Source organism: Hyaena hyaena, unplaced genomic scaffold, assembly GCF_003009895.1.
Source record: "Hyaena hyaena isolate Hyena2069 unplaced genomic scaffold, ASM300989v1 scaffold_220, whole genome shotgun sequence".
NCBI classification, from domain to species: domain Eukaryota; kingdom Metazoa; phylum Chordata; class Mammalia; order Carnivora; family Hyaenidae; genus Hyaena; species Hyaena hyaena.
In genome coordinates this window covers 1,675,725-1,697,224 of record NW_024080852.1, presented here as the reverse complement: position 1 = coordinate 1,697,224, position 21,500 = coordinate 1,675,725, and the positions used below count along the sequence as shown (strand labels likewise).

Sequence of the window (21,500 nt, the reverse complement as noted above, 5' to 3'; positions counted from 1 at the left end):
GAGAATCCCACGTTAGCAGAACCATGATGTTAAAACCAACTAAAACTGAGGCAAAACCAAATTGGAACCATGGTACCAGATGATTTCAACACAACATCAGAGGTAGAGGGTGAGCATGGAAAGTGCGAGAAAGAGACAAAGGACGACATTCTTAATTTGGAGATGTAGATTACAAAAACTAGTTAATTCTCAACTCAGATCTACAAATATAAAGCTTACTAAAACAATAAAGGCGCCACAGTAAATATGGCTATTAGTGTATAATAAAGGTGGCACCTTGTTATTACTGGGAAAGACAGGTACTTTCATAAATGTTGAGGGGACTGGAGAGGCACCTGGGAAAAGATAAAATGGATATCCTCTGTCCCACGACACGTAAGACAAGATTCCGCATGCACCAGAGAGGTAAATTTAAAAAGGAAACCACCCAGGTGCTAGAAGAAACGAAGAGTGAAATCTCATAATCGAGGTGTGAGGAAAGGCTTCCTAACTATGACTCCAAATCAGATGTGCTAAGAGAAAAGACTGATAAAATTAGCTACATAAGCATTTTTGAATGGCTTAGTACATTAAAAAAACAAACACGCTCTAATCACAGATGAAAGACGAATATTCCTAATCTGTAAAGAACTCTTAAAATGAGAACACCAAAAACACATCTGAAAATGGGCACAACATGTGAAGAGACAGTTTGCAACCAAAAAAACCAAGTGACTCTTAACACACACTGATTTATTTACAGAGAAAAGAATACAGGGGCTCCTGGGTGGCTCAGTCAGTTAAGTGTCCGACTCTTAGTTTTGTCTCAAGTCATGATCTCGTGGTTGATGGGTTTGAGCCATTTTTATTTTTTTAAAGCTTTATTTTTTTAAAGCACATTTTGTTGTTCTTGTTGTTTTAATGTAGGCTCCATGCCCAATATAGGGCTTGAACTCATCACCCTGAGATCAAGAGTCTCAAGCTGTACTGAGTGAGCCAGCCACGGGTCCCTAGAGCATTTTTAGGCTCATAGCAAAACTGAGGGAAGGTGCAGATTTCCCATATACTCTCTGCCCCCACACATGCACAGCCTCCCCTATTACCAACACCCCCGTCAGGATAGTACATCTGTTACGCTCAAACCTACATTAGCACATTATCATCACCCGAAGCCCATAGTTCACATTAGGGATCACTTTTTTTTTTTTTTTTTAGTTTTTAAAATATTTATTTTTGAGAGAGAAAGAGACTGAGCATGAGCTTTCAGCACAGAGCCCAGTGCAGGGCCAGAGCCCAAGAACCCTGAGGTCCTGACCTGAGCTGAAGTCTGACACTTAACCGACAGCCACCCAGGAGCCCCTAGGGTTCACTCCTGTGTGTATCCCGTGGGTTTGGACAAAGGTATAATGACCTGTATCCATAATTACAGTACCATACAGAGTATTTTCACTGCCCTAAAAATATTGTGTTCTGCCTATTCATCCTCTCATCTCGCCCCTGGCAACTGTGGATCTTTTTACTCCCTCTGTAGTTTTGCCTTTTCCGGATGTCATCCAGTCACAGTCATATATTAATCATGTATTGAAGGTTCCTCCATGTCTGTTCTGGCTTATTAGCTCATTTCTTTTTAGTACTGAATAATACTCCACTGTCTGAATGCACCACGATTTATTTACTCATTCACCCCCTGAAGAACATCTTGTTTGCTTCCATGCTTTGGCGATTATGCACACAGCTACTGCTAATACCTGTGTGCAGGTTTTTGTGTGGACATAACTCATTTGGGTAAATAGCAAGGAGTGTGATTGCCAGACCGGTTTAGTTTTGTAAGAAACTGTGAAACTGTCTTCCAAGTGGCTGTACCATTTTGCATTCCCACAAGCAACGAATGAGAGTTCCTCTTGCTCCACATCCCTCCTCAACATTTGGTGGTGTCGATGTTTTGGATTTTGAGTGTAGTGACAGCTCATTGTTTCACTTTGCATCTCCCTGATGACACGTGATGTGAAGTATCTTTTCATAGGATTTTCCTACATTTGTACGTCTTATTGTGAGGTGTCTGTTAAGGTCTTTGGACCATTTCATTTTATTGGATTGTTTTCTTATTGTTATTTAAGAGTTCTTTATATATTTTGGATAATAATGCTTTATATGATGTGTCTTTTGCAGATATATTTTCCCAGTTTATGGCCTGTCTTCTCATTCTCTTGACACTGTCTTTTGCAGAGAAGTTTTCAATTTTAATGAAGCCCAGCCTACCCATGATCACTTTCATGTTTCCTTGCTATTATAGCTAAACAGTCATAGCCATAGTTAAGGTCATCTAGGATTATTTCCTATGTTATCTACTAGGAGTTTTACAGTTCTGTATTTTGCATTTGAGTCTGTGATCTATCTTGAGTTATTTTATGAGCTATAAGGTCTGTGCCTGTGGATGTGCAGTTCCGGCATCATTTTTGAAGACTTCCTTTGCTCCGTATTGTATGTCCTTTGCTCCTCTGTCAAAGAAATGACCAGACTTACGTAGGTCTATTTCAGGCCTCTCTATTCCATTCAGTTGGTCTGTTCTTTCACAAACATCACAGTCTTTTCTCTTTTGATTGCTGTGGCTGCATAGTGAGTTTCAAGTATAGTGAGTCCACTTTGTTCACCTTTGATATTGTGTTGAATATGCCAATTTTGAAAAAATCAGCTTCAGGGGAGCCTGGGAGGCTCAGTCGGTTAAGTGTCCGACTTCGGCTCAGGTCATGATCTCACAGTTCGTGAGTTCAAGCCCCGCGTCGGGCTCGGTGCTGACAGCTCAGAGCCTGGAGCCTGCTTCGGATTCTGTATCTCCCTCTCTCTGACCCTTCCCTGCTCATGCTGTCTCTCTCCCTCTCTCAGAAATAAATAAAACATTAAAAATTAAAAAAAAAAGAAAAAGAAAAAATCAGCTTCAGAGACATGTGATAAAATCGACCCATTTAAAGTGTTCATCTTGATGAGATTTTGTTGCATTTATACACTTGATTAAGCACAATAAAAATACATACCTTTTCCATCACCACAGAAAGCTATCTTTTGCCCTATTTCAGTCAGTTCAGTCCCTACACAACTACTGAGGTGCTGGCTTTCACTGTGGATTAGATCTGCCTTTTCTAAAGCTTCATATAAATGAAATCACAAAGTAGATACTCTTGCATTTGGCTTCTTCCACTCAGAATACATTTTTGAGAGCCATCTATATTATTAAGCCTATTAGTAACTATCCCTCACCCCCCTCCCCCTTTTACTTACTGCTGAGTAGCATGCCCCTGAGTGGATATGTCACATTTTGTTTATTGGTTCATCTGTCAATGGACATTTGGGTAGCTCCCAGTTTGGGGCTTGCTGCCATGAACCCTGATGTGATGTGCAAAGTTTTTGTGTGGATGTGTTCTCGCTTCTTCTGGATAAATACTTAGGAAGGAGATGGCTGAGTGGTATGGTAAGAGTAGGTTTAAACTGATAAGAAATTGCCAAACTGTTTTCCACAGTAGTCGTATCATCCTACATCCCCAGTGGTAATGTATGAGAGTTCTAGTTGCTCCCACGTTCTTGCCAACACTTCGTGTTAGTCTTTTCCGGAGCAGCTCTAGTGGGGTGTATGGCATCTACTGTGACTTGAATTTGCATTTCTCTGATCACTAATGATATTGAGAATCTTTTCATGGGCTTACTGGCCTTTCGTACCTCATCTTCCATGAAGTATGTTAACATATTTTGTCCTTTTCTTTTTTTTATTGGATCATTTGTCTTCTTATTGAGATGTAAGAGTTCTTTATGTATCATGAATGCAAGTCCGTTGTCAGGTACAAATACTGCAAATAATTTTTCCAGTCTGTAGTCAGCCTTTTTGTTTTCTTTCTTTTTTTTTACCTTTTTATTTTCTTAATGAACTGCAAAAGTTATTAAAAATTTTTTTTTTATGAAGTTCCATTTATCAATCATTTCCTCTTATGGCTCATGTACTTTTTGTGTCCTATCTAGTCCATCTTTGCCTACCCCAAGGTCACAGATAATCTGTCCTGTGTATTCATGTAGAAGTTTTTGACAAAAGAAAAAAAAGAAATAGAAAAGAAAGAAAGATGGTTTTGACTTTTAGCCTCTGCATTTAGGTCCAGATCTTTTTAGTTATTTGTTTTGTATGGAGTAGGATTAAGTGTCAGGATTCACCTTTTCCCCATAAGGGTGCCCATTTATTCCAGAACCATCTGTTGAAAAGATGGAGCATGGATCTGCGAGTCTATTTCTGAACCATGTGTAGTCTGTTTCATTGATCTGTATGGCGGTCCTTATGCCAGTACCACAGTATCTTGATGACTTTAGCTTTCTAGTAAAGTCTTGAGCTTAGGTTGTTTTAGTTCCTTTCATTTGCATTGATTTTAGAGTCCATTTGAACTTTGGTTGGGATTGCACTCAATCTATTTGTCATTTGGGGGAAAACTGACATCTTAAAATTACTGAGTGTTCTGATTCATCAGTCTGGTGTATTTCACCATTTCTTTAGGCTTTACTTAATTTCAGTGATATTTTATAGTTTCAGGATATAGGTCTTATAACATTTTGTTAACTTTATTCATTAGTATTTCATGATTTGGGGTCCTACTTTAACTGATACTGTATTATTTTTAACTCTAATTGCCAATTTTTGGCTGCTAGTATATAAGACTGTAATTGATTTTTGTTTACTGACCTTGTATCATGCAGCCTTGCTAAATTCAATTATTATAGTGCTTTTTTGTAGTTTTAAGGATTTTTTTTCATAGATCTCATGTTTTCTGCTAATAAACATAGGTTTACTTCTTAATTTTTCATCTCTGTGCCTTCTTTAACTGGCCTTACTGCACTGGCTATGACCTTTAAGTACAATATTGAACAAAAGCACTGAGAGTAGGCATCCTTCCTTGCCCTGTTTTCAATTTTAGGGTATTTCACTATTACGCATGTTGTTAGTGATAGCTTTTTCAAAGATGATTCTCACAATACTGAAGAAGTTCCTTTTTATTTCTAGTTTGCTAAAACATGATCATGATTTGGTACTGAATTTTGTCAGATGCTTCTGTGTGTGTATGTGCACGCATGTACCGAATTCTATGGTTTTCTCATTCATTCTGCTAATATGGTGAATTACTTCCATGTTGGAATGTTAAACCAGCCGTGCATTCCCAGGATAAGCCATACTTGGTCATGATGTCATATCCTTTTATATATTACTTTTATTCTTTTTACAGTATTTTATGAAGAATTTTTGCATCTGCATGAAGGACATTGTTCTGTAGGGTTCCTGTGATGTCTTTCTCTGGTTTGGTATCAGAGGAATACCGGTGTAATAACCTAGGTTGCAAAAAGTTTCCTCTTCTACTTTCTTGAAGAGTTTATGTAGGGTTAGTATCTTTTGTTCTTTGAATATTTGATAAAATTCATCAGTGAAGCTGTCTGGGTCTGAAGTCTTCTTTATTGTTGTTGTTTTTTTGGTTTTTTTTTTTTGCACTGTTGATTTTAAATAAAATTTTTATTTTAAAATAAAAAAACCATTAAAGTAGCTAATACAGTAGAGAGTTCCTATACATCCTTCACCCAGTTTTCCTAATGTTAACATGTTACACAATCATGGTACATTTGCTAAAGCTAAGAAGTTGAAATTGGTAAAATGCTATTAACTCCAGACTTTACACAAATTTCACCAATTTTCCCATGATATTCTCTAGGATCCGATCCAGGAGACCAGACTGCATTTAGTATTGGGATGTTTTAAATTACAGTTCAACTCTTTTAACTCTTTTAACATATATTTCCTGCTTCTTCTTAGTAGTTTGTCTCTGTCTGGAAATTTGTCCATTTCATTTAAGCTGTCAAATTCATTGGCATACGGTTGCAATACTCCCTTCTATCCTTTTCATGTGTGTAGGATATATATTAATCATCTGTATTCCATTCCTCGAGTTTATTATTTGTGTTCTCTCTCTTGTTTTTGTGGTCAGTATATCTAGAGATTTATCACTTGATTTTTTTCCAACTAACCAGCTTTTGTTTTTACTGATTTTCTGTATTGTTTTTCTGTTTCCTGTTTCATTGACTTCTGCTCTCATCTCAATTATCTTCTTTTTCCTTCCACATATTTTGGGTAAGGTTTTCATTATTTTTTTTTTTTTTTAGCTTCTGATGTGGAAATTCAGGTCATTGAATTTAAGCTTTTCATTTTTTCTAATAAAAGCATTTAAAGGTATACCTGCACTACTTTAACTGCATTACATAAATTTTGACATGTTGTGTTTTCATCGTTACTCAGTTCAAAACATTTCCTAATTTCCTTGGCCATTTCTTTTTGACTTGTAGGGTATTTATGTATTTTTAACTTAGAAGTATTTAGATACTTCACATATGTTTATGCCATTGATATCTAGTGCAATATCACTGTGATCAGAACATACTAGGTATGGGGGCGACTGGTGACTGTTAAGAGTCTGACTCTTGATTTCAGCTCAGGTCATGATCTCCCAGTCATGAGATCAAGCCCTGTAGGATTGGTCTGGCTCTGCACCTGGCATGGAGCCTGCTTAAGGTCCTCTCTCTCTGCCCCTCCCCCACTTGTGCATGCTCTCTCTCTCAAATAAATAAACTTAAAAAAAAATAAAGAAGTGTATTTTGCTGTTATAACCATGTCAATAATTTACACCTTCAAAAACTAAAATTAAATAAACATGAGAAAAAACCCACATTAAATAAAAGTAGGACCAAATGAAAAAAACAAACAATCCAAGTACCTTCTGAACATAGTACTCAGACATTCTGTGCTCAGTGAAGTATATTTTGAGGATGAAAATAAATACAAAGAAATCTTTAAAAATTATTTATGCCCTTGGTTACAGTATGGGAACAGTAATCATAAAATTAGTTTGTGTGCGCTGTAGGACTGAGCAAATGAGTAAATACTGAGGTTGTAGAAACCACTATTCTCATTATGGGAGATGGAAGATACAAATAGGGAACGAAGGAAGGAGAAGAAACTCCGTGGTTCTGGATGGAAACTAGAGGTATCAGTATGAACTTATGCTTAGGAGATCAGTATTTCCTGCTGTCTTCTGAGGAGCCCAGGAATGAGGACAATCCAATAGCAATGAGCGCACTGTGATGGTCATGGTTCCTAAATACCAGTTACCACTAAGAGGAACTGAGAGTTCTCGAAATGGCTGAATCCGCTTTTGGGCTAGAAAAGGACAACATAACCTGCAACATCCTGTTGTGCCAGACACTGAGTAAATACCGGAGACCTGGGGGTGCATGCCAAATGACTGAGGTCAGCCTACTAGGGCTTTTCACGTGCCCAGTTTGAGTCAGTCTGACCTCCAAAAAAAGACTATAAATGATTTGTATTTGATTTTTTAAAAAGGGGTCCCTGCGTGGGGCACCTGGGTGGCTCAGTCGGTTAAGCATCTGACTCTTGGTTTCAGCTCAGGTCATGATCTCAGTTTGTGAGTTCGAGCCCCACATGAGGCTTTGCACTGACATGCAGAGCCTACCAGGGATTCTCTCTCTCCCTCTCTCTCTGCTCCACTGCTGCTCGCGCTCGCTCTCTCTCTCTCTCTCAAAATAAATAAACTTTAAAAACAGGGTCCATAAGTACAGAGTGATACTCAAGCAAAATTTTCAAACCACTACAAAATCAACAACAAATATTGTGGGGGTGGGGAGGGAAAGCTCTTCTTGACAGAGGGATCCCAACCAATTCCGATAGAAACCTACAAGTAAACCTACACTCTGCTAGAAGGTCAGGTTGTCACAGGTGCTCGGAATGGCAGAGGGTGGGGGAGGTTTTCTGGCAGAGGTGACATTTGACACGGATCTTTAAGAAAGGGGCAGGAACTACCCGTGTGCAGTAGAAGTAATCACTTTTGTAAATATTGACCCGGGCACAGATCGTCAACTAGTGCCAACACCACCGGGAGGAAGGTTGCTGGTGAACAGGACGCTGATACTCCCGAATTGTCACACCGTGGGTTACACGAGTTAAAAAGGGGGAGAGGCACTATCACACTAGGAAAATCTGGCAAACTCCAATTTAACTAAACGGCCAATTCTGTCATCACCAGTAACAATAAAATTGAGTCACATGCCTCCCAATTTGATACCTTGTAATGAGCCCAATGTCACCTATGTAGTATTCTTGCCAAAAAATGTTTGGACTAAGTATAATCATTAGAAAATAATTAGACAAATCCAAACTGAGGGGCACTGCACAAAACAGGTGGGCTAGGTGCTTCAAAAACACCAATGTCCTGAAAGATAAAAGCTGGCAAAGGTTTTGGTTGGATCCTATATTTAAAAAAAAAAAATCTAAAAGCCATGTTGTTGGGGTAACTGCAGACATTTGAACATGGACATTAAATAATACTGTTGTATCAACGGCACATTTTTTTTTTTTAGATCATTGTGTTATGGTTATACTGGAAAATGTCCTTGTCTTTAGAAGATATATACTGAAGTATTTAGATGCAATGTGTTACTTTGTCTATAGGTTTCTCTCGAAGGGTTAGGCAAAATAATCTGCTTCTGTGTGTTTATACAGTGTATGTGAAGAAATCTAGCCACTGATGTATCTGGGTAAAGGGTATGGTTATCATTACATTATTCTTGGCAATGTTCCCATAAGTGTGAAAAAATAAAGATGTGGGAAAAAATTAAGGATAGGGGCACCCGGGTGGCTCAGTCGGTTAAGCGTCTGACTTCGGCTCAGGTCATGATCTCATGATTCATGAGTTTGAGCCCCATGGCAGGCTCTATGCTGACAGCTCAGAGCCTGGAGCCCGTTTTGGATTCTGTGTCTCCCTCTCTCTCTGTCCCTCCCCTGCTCACACTCTGTATCTCTTTCTTTCAAAAATAAATAAACATTAAAAAAATTAAGGATAACTCCAAGGAGAATAGAAAACTCATGTGTCATTTCCAAGCAGTGAGAAAAGAAAAAGAAACTCAACTGATGGAGCAAAAGGCTGTAAAGGAAAATTTTAAAAGAAGCAATGAGAAAGTATAACAAAATATCGAGCAAGATTATAGTAACTAGAACATCAATTTTATCTATTATATAAATGGACTATTTACCTTGTAAACAACAGAGGCACTCTGATTAAACTAAAAATTAGATTTACACTAAGAGACAAACCTTCTGGAAAAAACATAGAGTAACAGGATCAACAAAGAAGCAAAACAAACAAACAAAAACTCGGAATAGTAACTACATACTAGACAAAAGAGAGTTCAAGGTGAAAAATACCAGTGGCTACAAAGAAGGATATGTTATTCTGACAAAATGTACACACCGTGAAAAAAATTCATGAGTTTTTAGGATACCAAAATATCGCTTTAAAATATGGAGAATAAAAGCCAAATTCAATTCTAAAATCTCAGTGGGAGGATGGGACAGTTGTCTTAGAGATCTCTTTAAGATCAAGTATATAAAAATTAAGTAATTTATGGAGAATACGAATAATCCAGTTGATCCAAGGGATAAGTTTAGACATATGTACGTAACAGAAAATACGGAATGTTCTCAAAAAACGTTATTGTCACTAATATTTTGCTAGGTCAGAAAAACTAACGGTATGTAAAATATGTGATAACAGAATCGTGGTTATATTTAAAGATCAGTCCTTATCTTTTTAGAGATAACGCTATTCTACGGACAGAATGATGCAATGTCAAGGACTTGCTCAAAACAAACTGGAAGAGGGAGGAAAGGGGTAGGAAGGTGATGAGTGGAGACAGCTGGGTGTTAGTTAATAACTGCACAGTTAGTTGATAACTGCACTAGCTGGGTGACGGATACGTGTTTGTTCACTGTCCTTATTTCTATTTCAGCAATAAGAAGTTTCTAAAAGGAAACTGCCAGGTATTGAAAATGAATAGGTGTACCTCCAGCCTGTGTGGGTTACAGTGAAAGGATATTCATTATGTCTGTATTTATAGGAGAAGAATTAGAAAGTGACTGCACTGTGTGCTAACAGGCGTGTAGTTAAATGACTTACAGAACGCTTCAACGTGGAATGCTGTGCAGCCGTTCTGAAGGATGATGCACATTATCAAACAGATGCACATGGAAAATATTCAAGTTAAATGAAGTGAAAAACCAAGTTGCAGATCTCTTTTTCTCTGTCTCTCTCTATCACCCCTGCTCTTCCATACCACCCCCCCACACACACACACACAAATGGGGGAAAAGTCAGAAAAGACAAGAATCCAAACTCTGGATTAACAAATTCGCAGGGGCAGAGGGAGAGGTGTAGATGAAGATCTTTCCCTTTTTATTCTGCATACTTCTGGATTATTTCCGTTATTTTCCGGCAGGCATGTATTTTGAAACTGAAGAAAGGAAAATGTTCATAAAAAGTGAGAGATCTGAATTGTGACTTAGCAATTACTCTTCTAATGTGGCCTATCTTGCCACCTGGATTCACTCTCTAACATGTCTTGTTTCTTTTTTGAGAACCAGCTAATGCAATTTTAGTCTACATAACTAAGCATGCAGGGAGAAGGACGGAGTAGGAGTTAGTTAGGTCAGGATATTTACCCCCACCACGCCTGGCCATTGATCCTGACATAAAATCCTGTAGTTAGCATTCTGAATATTCCTAACACGTAACAAACAATGACGTCTAATGGCTTGTGGATTCTTGTTATATAAGCTTATTAATACCTGCGTAAGGTTTGTGAATTCAGGTTTCACAGGGGGTGTTTTCAAGCCAAGGAATTTGGAGCATGCAGACATTTGAGAGGACGATCGTTTGTACAACATTCTTTTCTATGCATCTTAATGACTTTGAATATATATGGCGATCACTGTAGAGAGAAAACCAGTCTCCATGAAGTAATAGCTAAAAGGAGGACAAGGATGTTCTACTCCAACACTTTCCATTTAGAGGGAAGAGGAGGCGAAACCGTCTGCCAAGGTCACGCTGCTTGTACTGACAGGAAGATCCCGGGTTTCCAGGTTCCAGTGAAACTCAATGTCATAGCCCTCTTCCTAAAGCAGTAATCTGTTTTTTTGTAATTTCTTCCAGGTCAGGTTACTGGAGAGGTTTCTGTGTTTTATTGACTAGATCTTTTTCTTGACTCATTTTCTTGACACACGAAATACTGCCTGGGCTATACAGTATACTCAGTAAATGCTGGCTATATAAATGTAAGAATGAACAACATCCTTAATAGAAATCTGTAATAGAAGCCCGAGATTTGGGTCAAGGTGAGACAAGGGACTTCTTACCCAAAAGAGGGACTAAACCAACTATTCTGGTTGATTCTCCTAAAAACCTCCGTAAGATTGATCATCTAATGATACATTTCATCTACATCACATCTCTTATTGGTAGAGCCAGTTCGGTCCCTAGTACCTGTCTTATTAAGTGTATAAAGAGGACAGAATGTAGCAATTGATCATGATGATACAGTCTCAGTCTGGTGGGGGAAGCAGGTGAAAACATGAGTTTAAATGCCAATACTTGCGGTGCCTGGGTAGCTCAGTTGGTTAAGCGTCTAACTCTTGATCTTGGCTCAGGTGATGAGCTCATGGTTGGTGAGATGGAGCCCCGTGTCAGGCTCTGCGCTGACAGCACGGAGCCTGCTTGGGATTCTCTCCCCCCTCTCCGCCTGTCTCCTCTTGTACACATGCTCTCTCTCTCTTTCTCTCTCAAAATAAATAATTTTCTGAAAGGCCAAAACTTTCCACAACTTGGAGGTTGTGGAGGCTGGATGTCAAGATAGTTAAAGTGTCTTAGGTATTTAAGTGTGTTTCTTAATTCATTTAATCTTCACAGCCACCCTGAAAGGTGGTCATTATTAATCCCACATTAGAGATGAGGCATAGAGAGGGTGGCTATGACACCACGTTACAGCACATGCATCAGAGCTTGGGAACTTACTGAAGTCTGCCCAGTCTAAAATCTGTGCTCTCTCCAGGTTATATGAACACTGAGTCCTGCATTGAGACTGCGCAGTTCATGACAACAGACCCAGTGTTTTTTCAAATGAAATAACAGAAGGTGAGGCTTGTTTTTCACATAAGGTACAACGCCATCATCCTCAGAGCCGAGGCGCAATTGAGGCATTGAATGAAGCTGATAGGAGAGTAGAAATCGGTCAGGGAACCGCCTACACGTGGCTTCGTCTTACAGGGCACCTGGAGGCTGGTGTTCTAAATACAGATGATGACGCTTTGCCTTCCAGGCAAGCAGTGAGGGCAGTGACTAGGAGGCTCCCAGCTGACCCCTGTGGGTATTCTCACCCGGCTAAAAGTAGATCATCTGGTTTTACTACTTAGGGGTTTTATTTTTCTGATCATAAAGTAGACTCTTCCTCTGATAAAAATGTGATTCATCTTGATAAGACCTGTGGGCAGTTTAATCTTTTAGAAGGCCAAGAGGATCCCAAGATCTTATTTAGAACTTAATTTAGTAAGAAGTATGCAAGTAATAAGATTAAGGTTATATTAATTCACAGTCTTATGTTTAAATGAGGGTTTCAAAATAAACAAGATACTTTGGCAGAGTATCTGAATCCATAGGAGCTTTCCATCTGAACCTCGCTCAGCCCATGATGGAAATAATTTCCCTTCCTGAATTCTAATAGAAGCGTCTTGGTGTCTTGTATTGTCTAATACTTCTAAAATGTTTTAAAGGTATTCTCCACAGTACTACCTATTAGAACAAGAGTAGAGAAAGAGCCAAATGCTCACCAGCAGGCAAATGATTACATAAATAAGGCCCACGCACTGCATTCTCATGAAGTGAATCAAATATAACTTTAAAGATTATATAGATTGAAAAATAATCATGAGTAGAATTCAAAATAGCATGTATACTAAGAAGACAATGATGTAAAATTATGGATGAATGGGCGCCCTCCTACACTGTTGGTGGGAATGTAAACTGGTGCAGCCCCTCTGGAAAACAGTATGGAGGTTCCTCAAAAAATTAACAATAGAACTCCCCTATGACCCAGCAGTAGCACTGCTAGAATTTACCCAAGAGATACAGGAGTGCTGATGCCTAGGGGCACATGTGCCCCAGTGTTCATAGCAGCACTCTCAACAATAGCCAAGTCATGGAAAGAGTCTAAGTGTCCATCAACTGATGAATAGATCAAGAAGATTCCATACAATGGAATACTACATGGCAATGAGAAAGAATGAAATCTGGCCATTTGTAGCAACATGGATGGAACTTGAGGGTGTTATACTGAGCGAAATAAGTCAGGCAGAGAAGGACATATGTTTGCACGTATAGGTGGATTAGGAGGAACTTAACGGAGGACCATGAGGGAGAAGAAGGGGAAAAATAGTTGGGGAGAGGGAGGGAGGCAACCCATGAGAGACTCTTGAATACTGAGAACAAACTGATGGCTGGTGGGGGAGAGGGGAAGGGGGGTGATGGGTATGGGGGAGGGCACTTGTGGGAATGAGCACTGGGTGTTATATGGAAACCAACTTGACAATAAACTATTTAAGAAAAATAAATAAAATAAATTTATGGATGAAGGGGGAAAGAGTTGTATTGTGAGTTTATGCCTTACTCCTTTTTAAAATGAAAATTAGGGGGTGCCTGGGCGGCTCGGTCAGTTAAGCATCCAACTCTTGATTTTGGTTCAGGTCATGATCCCATGGTTTGTGAGACTGAGCCCCGTGCCAGGCTCCACATTGACAGTAGGGAGCTTACTTGGGATTCTCTCTCTGTCTCCCCCTCTCTTTTCCCCTCCCTTGCTCATGAGCACACATGCACATGCTCTCTCTCTCAAAATAAATAAACTTTAAAAAATTTTTTTAAGGAAAATGAAAATTTAAAAAAAAATCCAATATTGAAAAAGTGGTTTAAAAGAGTATCTGTGAAAAAGAAACATAATTCAAAAGTATTGGCATTTGGCAACACACACACATGTGGAAAAGAAACATAATTCAAAAGTATTGGCAATTGGCAACACACACACACACACACACTTATACACTTATATGTTTATCAGAGATGTTAATAAAAACAAGAGTTAAATTTGGTTTTATGTTTTTTATGTCATAAGATTGGGCATTGACAGATGTGGAAGATCTTTAACAGGACCTGTGAATTACTTTTCTTGTCTTTTAACGTTCTTGTATGTGAAATGATATTTTGGCCTTTTTTTCTATAATATTTTCTACACAAAGCTATATTTTTTGAACAAAACTAGGAACATACTAAATGACAGGTTAGTATCCTACTTTATTTCATTTCATAGCACTCCCTAAAAGCTTTTCCACATGCCCAAAACTCTATTCTTGGAAATAATTTTAATGTTTGGTTAATATCTCTATAATTTATTTAGCCATCCTACTCTTCCTTATTACAAGCATGCTACATTGCATATCCTTATATGTGAATCTGACTATATCTGATTCTTTTTTTTAAAAGTCCTATTAAAAAAACTATTTTTCTCCTGAAACCAATGCCACACTGTATGTTAACTAACTTGAATTTATTTTATTTTCTTACATTTATTAATTTTGAGATAGAAAGAGAGAGAGAGTGTGAGCAGGGGAGGGGCAGAGAGAGGGAGAGAGATAAATGCAAGCAGGCTCCATGCTGTGAGTGCAGAGCCCAGTGCAGGGCTCAAACCCACAAACTGTGAGATCATGACCTGAGCTGAAATCAGTAGTCAGATGCTTAGCCGGCTGAGCCACCCAGGTGCCCATTAACTAACCTGAATTTAAATAAAAAAATAAAAATAAAAATGCTATTTTAAAGGTTTATTAAGGTCTAATTTACATAAAGTAAAATTCACTCAATTTAGGTTTATAACTTACAAAAGTTTTTTAATGTTTATTTTTGAGAGAGAGAGACAGAGAGACGTGGTGGGAAGGGGCAGAGAGAGGGAGACACAGAATCTGAAGCAGGCTGCAGGCTCTGAGCTGTCAGCACAGAACCTGACACTGGCCTGGAACTCACAAACCACAAGATCATGACCTGAGCCAAAGTCTGTCATTCAACTGACTGAGCCACCCAGGGGCCCCAGATTTATGTTTATAATTAATGAATTTTGATAAATATCTAGTTTGGCAACCACAATGTCAGGTGGGAGAAAGATCACTCAATGTCTCCTTTTCAGCCTTGGCTACACAAGAGTAAATATTAAAACTATGGGGAGAGGAGGAGAGTGTTCTTTTTTCCTATACTCATCTCAACATATGCATTTAATCAGTTCACATCTCTCTCACACACACAAACACACACAAATACTCTTGTGCCTTTTACTTTCTCCTCCTCCATGCTCAGGTCAGCCAGTCAGCTCAGGAAAATCACCATTGCCATCTTCAGTCCATCTACAAGTCTAAAATGACCCACCCAACATACGAGCAGTGCTATGCTATAGCTACTCATAGCGGTAAAGACAGTCAGGGTTGTGATGCAGTCTCACCTAGTAAATAACTGATACCAAAAACCTACAATCTCCACAACAGAGTCTGCATACTTCCCTTATTAACTCTCATTATTCCTCAGGCATCAGTCTTCAAGTTGATTTTGTGTGCACACACACACATATACAAACACACAACCTAACTCCACCTTGCAATCCAGACTCCTTGACGATGAGAGACCATTTAGGGAGAGCCAAAGAAAAAAGAGGTATGGTTTTGGGAGAGAAAACCATCTCTGAAGGCAAGTACGGGGGATGAGGTAGTTAAGAAACAGAATTATGGCCAAGTCTTACCTCTCTATTCTTTGGTAAACTGAAATTTGATCAATTTGATCAATCACTGTGCCCCAGAATAACTGTGTCTTTCTTCCTTGCACATGCAGGGTTTTGATTCAAACGTTCCACACCAAGGAGAGGCCACAGCCCATTCTGTGCATCCGTACTAAGCCTGCCTTCCTCACCCCGCCCCTACCCTCCAAGGATGCTGGGAGTTTTAACGTACAACAGCCCGCAGCCTGGTACACTTCTTCTACTTCTGGAACGATGCCAGCCTCTACTCTTCTCATTCATCCATCCAGTCCCCACAGACGTTGACTGAGCATCTACAAAGCTGCCTACGTCCAGCACTGTAGGAGATGCCGGAGCACACGTGAACAGAGCAGGCTGGTTAGTGCTCTTAAAGAGCCTTCCGTGTAACCTGTCTCTGTACCCATCACCGCCTCCCTCATTCTCCATCATCAGGTCTTTTGCCTGCAGACATCAAATCCTCCCCTAACTCTTACACTTAGCACAGACAACATAGTTTAAGCTAGACACCAGGGAACATAATGGTCACTAAGAAGTTTCTCTGCTCAAAGAGCCAATTGGTCTGGTCTATGGAGGCAGCAGCAATGGTCTGGTCTGAGTGCCTGGTCTGAGAAGGCAGGAACCCCTCCTGTGCCTCAGGGTATTTTTAAAAATCTGGTTGATTAGGGTGAATCGATGCCTATGTGCCAAGTTCTCTTCTGCTGGCCTGGGAGCAACCTAAAGATAAGAGCCAAGGCTGTTTTTGAACCTGGGACCAAATCCCCACTGGGTAAATGCACTCACCTAACTAAGACTGGGATCTTGGGCATCTTCTTGGAGACTTTAAAGAAACTTGTGTCCCCTTTGTTGTCAGTGAAATACACGCCGGCCACGCTGGTCACGAGGTTGCCAGGGAACGTGAAAAGCACCCTTTCGTCATCACCCTGGTTGGCCCAGTCCCAGGCCTGGCCTCCAATGAGCAAGCCCCCTCCGCATTTCATGAACTTGACCAGCTTTTCCGTCATGGTTTCATTGTAGGCATCAATGCAGTAAACCCCTAGGGAGTCTTTCACTTCCGGCTCAATCTTCGCCTCCACCCCAGAGCCCTCAAGGATTTTGGCCAGGGGTGCGAGGGATGGGTGTATGCCAATGGGAGCCCCAGGGGAAGAACACAGCCAGCCCACTGCATTGAGGAGAAAGGGTGTGAGCTGGGCTTCCACCAAGTAGTCCTCGTGAGGCACCACCACCAGGCGGCCTCGGCCATAGGAGGAGGCGGCAATGAGGACCTGGCCCATGTCATTTACCATGACCGGGAAGGAGGCCTCTCCAATGAGAAGCAGTTCGCATGGGATGGCATCTTCGGGGACATCCCAGCTCGTCACTCCATTCATAAGGGCCTCAAAGGCAGCAGAGGGAGTCGCCATGGCTGGATCGACTTCTGTAGAGAAAAAAGCAAAGACTCGGTTTGAGGAAGAACAGATAGACAAGTAAACAAGCCCACAGTTCACCGCTCCCCCAGCTGGGGCAATTCTTCCCTCTACGCAGACGAGACTGACCCTGTGAAATGACTCAGGGACTCACGGGGGCGGGGGGGGGGGGGCGGGTAGAGTATCCAGTCCAGCAGAACGCATCGCACCCTGCCCAGTCCTCCTAAGCTCCTGTGGACAAACTAAAAGGGCCTGACACTTTCCACCACAGAAGGAAACAAACAGAAGTGCAGAATGAGGGCAGGATTGTGTCCCCAAAGAGATACGTTCAAGTCCTAACTCCCTATACCTGTGAATGCGACTTTCTTTGGAAATAGGGTCTTTGCAGGGACAGTCCAGTTAAGATGAGGTCATGGTGGATTTGAGTGGGCCCTAATTCAGTGACTCGTGTCCTTTCAGAAGAAATCAGGATGCAGACACAGACACACAGGGGAGACTGCTAAGAGATGGGCGGGACGTAACTACACCAAGGGCGGCCAAAGGTGGCTGGTGAGCACCAGAAGCTGGGAGAGAGGTGCGGAGCAGGTTTTCCTTCAGAACTTCCAGAAAGAACCATCTGGCCAATACCTCGACTGCTAACTCGTGTGTCCCCAGGGTTGGGAAAGAATAGGTTTCTGCTGTTGGAAGCCCCCCGGTTTGTGGTGATATGTTACAGCAGCCACTGGAAATGCATACAGTGGTGCAGCATGCTGTCCCCACCCCCTCGCTCCCACATGGATCTCACCAAGCCCAGCTTGGAGGCTCCCCCAGAATTTTAGTCTGGAAAGCCCGTGACCTCCGAGACGTTGCCTTGGTCACAGTCACAGGCTGGGGAAGAAACTAGAAGTCCTCTGTGGCTCAAATCCAGAAGCAGAATGTATGCCACACATTACGAAATTGTGGCAGATTCTTCCTTGTGCCCAGACACCGTGGAGAAAGGTGTGGACGTCTGTGGACGCGGACCCACGTAAGTCCTCTGCTGCTTCACTACAGGCTTCCTGCCCGGGATGCTCTACAGCCTCACCCCCACTGTGTGCACTTTACTGAAGCAATTCCCTCAAGAGCAGATGTGTTTTCAAAATCAGGACACGGAGGGCTTGCCGTTCTCACCGACCGCTCGGGGGCACCGGACAGCGCTGGTCCCCAAGGCTCTCACCACCAATGACATTATGCCTGAGCCAACCTCAGCATCTTCAACCTGCTGACCTGTTTACTGTCTCTCCTTCTCCTACCTCTTCTGAAAATGCAGGTATTCCCGTGTTTATAAGCTTTGGCCCTTAACCTCTTCTCTTTCTGTTTCCCTTGTCAGAGAATATTCTCACTCTGAAGGCAATATGGCAAAGCGCCTCCAAGCTCAGGCTCTGGGGGTAGGTTAGCTGGGCTTGCTTGACTCTCAGCTCTGCTCGCTTGCTAACCGGGAGGTGCGGCAGCACATCTCAGTCCTCATTTCCTCCTTCATTAAGAAGGGATAAGAGTATCCACCACATCAGATTGTCCCAAGGATTAAAGGAAACAACAGGTTAAGCAGGTTTCAATTATTTATTATATACGTGTGTGTGTTTATAATAAACACACACGTATGTCTGCTTCTAATTATTTGGTTAAGGGTAAGCTATTTAACTTGCAAATGTGCATAACAGAATTCTTACAACGTGAACAAAGATCAAACCTAATGTTAGAATTTACAAATACTGGAATAAGCATTTAATTATTCTTATTTAAGTTTATTTATTTTGAGAGAGAAATGACAGGGGGAGGAGCAGAGAGAGAGGGAGACACAGACAATTCCAAGCCGGCTCCACGCTGCCAGCACAGAGCCCGACGTGGGGGGACGCGGGGCTGGATCTCATGAACCGTGAGATCATGACTGAGCTGATACCAAGAGTCAGATGCTTAACCGACTGGGACACCCAGGTGCCCCTAATGATTATGATTTCATAGCTTTCACATTTTGGAGCCAACGCTCACATTAATATTAATTATTACTACGTTCAGTTCTAAGTATTTCCATGGGCCCTTGAAAAACTCCGAGGCACAGACCAAAAGGCCCTGGTTCTGAGATAACGAATAAAGTCAAGGTCCCTCCTGAAAGAGCACATTCTGTCATTTGCAGAGGCCTCTAAAACTAAAGAGGTACTGAATTCATTCTTTTCCCCTTAAACTAGCTCCTCGTAGGCAAATTACATGAGCGCACCTCCCCCCCCCCCCCCCCCCCCGTTGTTAAGGAGACATCTACCTCAGAGAAGCTTTGAGGCCAGAGAATCAGCAAGTGATTGCTTAACAAGAGCTTGTCCCTTCTCTGCTCATCCTGGTGTCCACGGACAGCCAGGACGGCAAGCCACACAGTCACAGCTGTGTCCCTTCTCCCTCCTGTCCCATATCCAGCTGGTCACAGTCCTGCCGAGGTCACCATTCATGGTCTCCAACCACACTGCCAGTAACCTAGTTCGGGTGCTCAGCACTTCATTCCTCGACCGAAGCGATCCAGTTTCTAAGTCACCAGGGTCTTGTTCTTGCCTCTGTTCTTCCAAAGCCACTGACTATATTAGTTCCCAGAAGAGAACCCCCGCCTGGAGCTTAGCCTTTTCCCACGGGGTTAAATCTGACACCTTCATCCCGGGGTTTAAGGTCCCCAGGGCTGGCTGCTCCTTCCATTTTCCAGCCGTGTCTCGGGCCACCTAACCTCTCTGCAGCTTCTAGAACATGTGGCATCCCTGGACATGCCCTGCTTTCATTTTAGATTCTCTTCCCTTCCCCTTCCCTCTCCCACATCTTTCTGTCTGTTGAAATCCTATCCTTCTAAGAGAAGCTATTCACAGACAAGGACATTTAAATGGCCAGTTAGTCTATGAAAATAAGCTCAGTCTCACTTGCCAGGCAATTGAAAATAGAATGCAGGATGCTGCTCACAAGACTGTCAAAAAAGGAAGACGGTGAAGGAGAAAGTGAAGAAGGTGAAGGCAGACAGTAATGCCCAATGTCCAAAAGGCTAAGCAGACATGACCACAATTTGCTGGAAGGGCTGAGAAGCTGAGAGCGATCCGACAGTTACGCTGTCCACAGAGTGGCAGCTCCGTCTCAGGGCTGAGCCTGTCCTCAGACCAGCAGTCCCTCTTCTGATTGCCTTTCGTACGGAAGTCAGAGCAGCCGCATTAAAGACGTATGTACCAGGATGCTCACTGCCGTATGAAACTACGGATGGAGACAGATAAATGCAAACTGAGGAGATAAATGATGACGAATGTTTTCCGGAACCATCTGTGACTCCTGTGGGTGCAGCTCTCTGCCCTAAAGCCACACCGACCCCACTTCCACAAACTGCGGCACCCCACAGCCCATTGTGGTTAACAGAAGACCCCAGGGTGCACCCCCAGGCAGCCACCCGTCCACACCCTGCCCGGAAAGAGCTGCCCATCAGTCCCCTCCTCCAGGGGCCCTAGTCGCTGCCGGGGCAGATCCTCCAAAAACACTCAGGGCAGGGAACTCACATTTCTGCCTCGCTAGCTGTCTTTCGAGCTAGTTCAGGGGAGCAGATCTCTCTGTGGAGAAGTGACAAAGACGCGGGCAGGTGGCCTGGAGACCAGAGGAGGGGCCAGAATGAGGAGGGCTTTTCCTGTGGAGTTGCCTCCTTCTGTCTCCTGCGCTGGACCAGTGGCCCGAGGTGAGTGGGGTTTGCTAGCGACACTCAAGCCCCCCTCCTCTCTGTCCGGCATCACGAGGGGGACCTTATACCAACGCTGTGCGTGTGGCAAGGCAGCCTTTGAGGGAGAATGTCTGAATAAAGTATGGTCATCTGTATTACAGAATATCACATCACTGTTACAAAGGCTGCGTTCTAAATTTTGCATCTGTGTAGAATACCCTAGGTATATTTTAAGTGAAGCTTTCAAATCACTGTAATACATAGGACACACATCCATTTTTGTATGAATGAAAATAATAATACTATTAGTACTTTTAGTAGTAGTAATGACTATACGTTGCTTCCCAGGTTCCAGACATTACTGTAAGTGCTTTACATCAGTTCTTTGATCCTGAAAATACATCTATGAGGTACGTACTATCACTGTCTCCATTTTATAGGTGGGCAAAAACGAAAAAAAATATGATGGTCAGAGAATGTGTTACATGCTTAGGTCACAGAGGTGTGAGTGGTGGATCTAGGAATCAAACCCAGGGAATCTTAAACTGGAGTCCACCTTCGTAAACACCAGAAATACATAAGCCTGTTAAGTACCAGGATTTTATATCCAATAGAAAATCTGTGGAGGCCACATTTCAGCATGCTAACACTCACTGCATTAGGAAGAGAAGAGGTGGACA

General features: G+C 41.9%; 1 protein-coding gene across 4 annotated transcripts in view; it reads right to left on the bottom strand.

The window, feature by feature from the left end:
• The window catches only part of TCAF1 (TRPM8 channel associated factor 1), a 50,810-nt gene that overhangs the window by 12,483 nt on the left and 16,827 nt on the right, over window positions 1–21,500 (bottom strand). For all 4 annotated transcript variants that reach the window (XM_039243066.1, XM_039243064.1, XM_039243067.1 and 1 more), the window contains exon 2: window positions 16,516–17,149. In XM_039243066.1, coding sequence (XP_039098997.1) covers window positions 16,516–17,135 — 620 coding nt within the window. In that variant the 5' untranslated portion in view covers window positions 17,136–17,149. The remainder of the gene's footprint in view (window positions 1–16,515; window positions 17,150–21,500) is intronic.